Source organism: Nanorana parkeri, unplaced genomic scaffold (genome assembly GCF_000935625.1).
Source record: "Nanorana parkeri isolate BGI_ZX_2015 unplaced genomic scaffold, ASM93562v1 scaffold2007, whole genome shotgun sequence".
Classification (NCBI taxonomy): domain Eukaryota; kingdom Metazoa; phylum Chordata; class Amphibia; order Anura; family Dicroglossidae; genus Nanorana; species Nanorana parkeri.
In genome coordinates, this window is record NW_017308275.1 from 72,496 (window position 1) to 76,748 (window position 4,253).

Genomic DNA, 4,253 nt, shown 5'->3' on the forward strand with positions numbered 1-4,253 from the left:
ACTGTCCTTCCCCTCTGCCACTACAGGTGTACTATCTGTACCCCATTCTGACGTCCAGTGCTGCCCTGTGCCATCTACTCTGAATTAAACTCGCAAAATTAGCACTGTTAAATACATTTTTGGTCAAGATTATTCTTTGTATCACGACGGGCACCTAGACTGTCGCGAGGGGGCACATAGACTAGCAAAACAGATGACAAACGCACTCATCAATTCGTCACCAGCTTTACAGTAGGGTGCACACGGAAGGGCTTCAAACAGTAAAATAGCAAAAAGTTTTCCTGGCACATTCACGAGCTAGCATGTAAAAAAACACCCGTCTCACCGCTAAGGTCAATAACAGAGGTTTAGATACACGTCTTCTGCAGAAAAAGTGACAGCCGCGCCGAGGCACCTCTTAGTGCGGTCCTAACTCTAAACTATGAGAGTCTCCATCTTGGAGCACATGGGGGCAGAAGATAAAATTGGGTGCAGACTTGTCAGGAGGAAGCCCAACTCCCTTAAAGGCACAGATCCCGCACATCACAATGGCAGCTGAGACCCCCCCATGCATCACTGCACTATTTAAAGCCCATTCCGTGTGCACCCTACTGTAAAGCTGGTGATGAATTGATGAGTGCGTTTGTCATCTGTTTTGCGTGACTGTTTTGGTGCAGTAGGGTGCACACGGAATGGGCTTTAAACAGTGCAGTGATGCATGGGGGGGTCTCAGCTGCCATTGTGATGTGCGGGATCTGTGCCTTTAAGGGAGTTGGGCTTCCTCCTGACAAGTCTGCACCCAATTTTATCTTCTGCCTCATGTGCTCCAAGATGGAGACTCTCATAGTTTAGAGTTAGGACCGCACTATAAGAGGTGCCTTGCCGCAGCGGTCACATTTTCTGCAGAAGACGTGTATCTAAACCTCTGTTTTTAACCTTAGTGTGAGACAAGTTTTCTTACATGCTGGCTTGTGAGTGTGCCAGGGGCACCTGGACTGTAGCGAGGGGGCACCTAGACCGGGCCCCCACTTTAGCCCTTGGAGAAGCAGTTTGTTTACCGTAAGTTTCCACACCCCCGCTTACTGGCACAATTGTTAGAAAAACATTGTTTATGTTTGTTTGGTTTGTGCCGCAGCACGCTGGTTGAGAAACGCTGCATTAATGCATCAACTTTTTCTATAAAAAGGTAAGCCGCACTAGTTCCTGAATCTGACTCGGTACCAGAATCTTACAATTCCCATTACATCAGAGCTCAGACTGCAAGCAGTAGCCCATCGGTTGTGCTGCAATGGGCAGATGCTAACAAATGACAGTCTGATAGGAGTAGCGAGCAGAGGTGACAGAGGCGCTCATCAGTCTGCAGCTTCTCCCTTTTCTGTCCAATCACAGGCTGGGGGAGGAACAAGACCTATAAGTGTTACTTAACCGCAAAATCAGGTCTCCTGCCAGGCCAGACAAGGTGATACGGCAGAGTAAAATTTCAGAACTGGACGGCCAGAAATACAATTCTGTTGGCAGACAGGACACCTCCCATACATGTGTTTTGCCTGGAGTTCAGCTTTAATATTGCAGAATTTAGCAGTGAATGGCTGGGCCAGGTTCTCTACAGACTACGGAGACATTGGGTCACGTTTGTATACAAAGTCACAGAATTCGGGTGCATTGAACCCATCAGAGTTTCAGACTCTACACTGCATTTATAGGGAATATTTTTTGGGTCACCAAAGCCCTCGTTTTTGCAGTGAAGTCCGGGAAACGAGAGACGATACAGCGGCTTCCAATCTGTCCAGCAACACACACAAGCAAATAGGGACCACGCCGATTCATTTGGGTTATAAAGATCAACATAAAGAGGAAATGACAGAAACAGGAAAAACTGCAGATAGAAACAAGATGGAGTCTTATCAGCACATCTGCCGCAGATCCGAGGCTCACAGACATAGAAAGGATGGACGCAGAGCTCAGGAGCCAGCTGGGTATTCTATGGAGTCAATGAAAGCAAGTACGTGCTCATAGAAATGGCTCCGAAAACCAGCTTGTGATGGACGCCTCTCCTTTAGTGTAGTGTTTCCCGAGTTCTATCCCACCCCCATTATAAAAGTTCCGGCACATTTTGGTATACCAGCTTACATGCCAGAAACCTGGGCCAATAAAGGGATTGTAAATACTATCCTTGTTGCACCGAAATGTCCGTTGTAGTGTGTGTGGGGGGGGTTTGCTCGCAGTGACTCCGCATGGCGCCGCAAATAGCAGAATTGTAGAAATGTCACCAGCCGTTTTAAGATAGCAAAAGATTAAATTTATTGGTTTTTTGTCATATGAACAACAAGCACTTTCAGGACCACACAGGGTCCCTTCATCAGGCTTCAGCATTGGCGAGGATATGTCTGTCAATGTTCATGCAATTAGCCCTATAGCCAGGGTTGCAATAGTTCAATCGTCAATTCTAAAGCCTGATGAAGGGACCCTGTGTGGTCCCGAGAGTGCTTATTGTTCATATTAGGGATGCACCGATACCGGTATTTTGGTACAGAGTACCGATATTTTTTTCCCGTACTCGCCGATACCAATTACCGAGTAACTGAAGTCCCATTCAGGAAGCCAGGAGCGAGCACAAGTACTCGGTATCGGCACCCATATTGATACTCGTATCGGTACATCCCTAGTTCATATGACTAAAGACTTCAATAAATGAAGCTTTTGCCATCTTAAAAAGGATTGGTGTGCGGGTGACATGTCTACAATTCTGCCGATACAGCAATTGCCCACGGTGCATCAGGAAGAAGAAACTTCTTTGCATCTCATCTGGCAGTGCCCTGCTGGGGGAGGGGGGCCCTGAAACATGAACTCAGGCTTTGTGCCATTGACAGCAATCACCCACTTTAGGGTGTTGTATGGACTGTCTTGCGACGCGCTCACAGAGGATGATATTGATGGCACTTGGCGGGCGATATGTTGCTTCAAGGATACAAAAAAGGTCACAAGCACTCCAGCATGTAGAAAAGTCAATATTTATTGACTTCTAGATGTCACATCAGAGCGACGTTATCGGTTTTGCCTGAGAAAGGGACTTTGCTGTTCCGAAACGTCGCTCTGATGTGACATCTAGAAGTCAATAAATATTGACTTTTCTACATGCTGGAGTGCTCGTGACCTTTGTATCTTTGGACTTATATTGCGGAGGCATCCGCGGTCATTTCAGCACCCAACCTATAATTTGGGTTTTGTATCCTTTTAGGAGTGCGACGGGTGTGTATGTTTTTTTGAACTATGTTGCTTCAAGGGACGCTTTGTGTGCCAGGAAGCGCCCCATCCACCAGAGGTAGAGGATGTCCATTGAGGACTGCCTCAGACTGGTCCACGCTCAGAGACTATAAAAAATGCATAGTATTTGAGATTGAAAAAAGACACAGGTCCATCAAGTCCAACCTGTGTGTGTTGGGCGTGCGTGTGCGACGGGCCCATGTATGATGCAGAGGTGTCACTATATGTTATTATGCAAGCTTGCAGTTTTACTGGCTCCTGGGATCCGGCCAATCCAGAACAGAGAATAGCAGCGCAGACAGACAAAACACACTGGATAAAGGATGGGCGGCACTGCAGATCCGAGTTATGGGGACACACACATACACACACACACACACAGGGTTAGCGCACGGCAGCACCACCTTCTGGTGAGGTCTGGTACTCACTCCGGCGAGCGATTTCTGGATATTCTCCCTGGCTCTGGCAATGTCCCTGAGGATTGTGCTTGCTCCGTCCTCCTGCTGGCGGTGCACAAGAAAACCACACACACATTTTACACATTACCAGAAGGGAAAGGGAGGTTGTATCAAAGAAAACCTGTCGGTGCAGAAAAACACCTAAACTGGCATCATGAACCAAATGCAGACAACCAAATTCTGACAACACAGCTTCTCATGGCCCCAAAACCCAAGGAGGTGCAAGATGCAAATCAAGATTTTTGCTGAGGATGGCAAGGACCCCTTCCCCATCATATGCAGGGACCCAGTCGGGCGCTGCGGCAGGGACCCAGTCGGGCGCTGCGGCAGGGACCCAGTCGGGCGCTGCGACACTTGCCTCTCTACAAAAGTCTAGATTTGAATAAAATAGTGACCCGGGTTTTGGGGGCCCGGAGATGGTGCATTGTATCTGCATTCACTCATGGTGACAGTTCAGGTGACCTTCTGTACTGGTAGGCTTACTTTAAGAACCTTACTGACAGTTACGTAGAAAGTGGAACCGATGGAATCATTTCAAAGAGGAGATCCTAG

At 47.7% G+C, this 4,253-nt stretch overlaps 1 protein-coding gene across 1 annotated transcript in view; it reads right to left on the reverse strand.

The window, feature by feature from the left end:
• EEF1D (eukaryotic translation elongation factor 1 delta) overlaps positions 1–4,253 on the reverse strand; it is a 37,717-nt gene that overhangs the window by 18,909 nt on the left and 14,555 nt on the right. Inside the window, exon 4 of the mRNA XM_018572368.1 lies at positions 3,672–3,743. Coding sequence (XP_018427870.1) covers positions 3,672–3,743 — 72 coding nt within the window. The remainder of the gene's footprint in view (positions 1–3,671; positions 3,744–4,253) is intronic.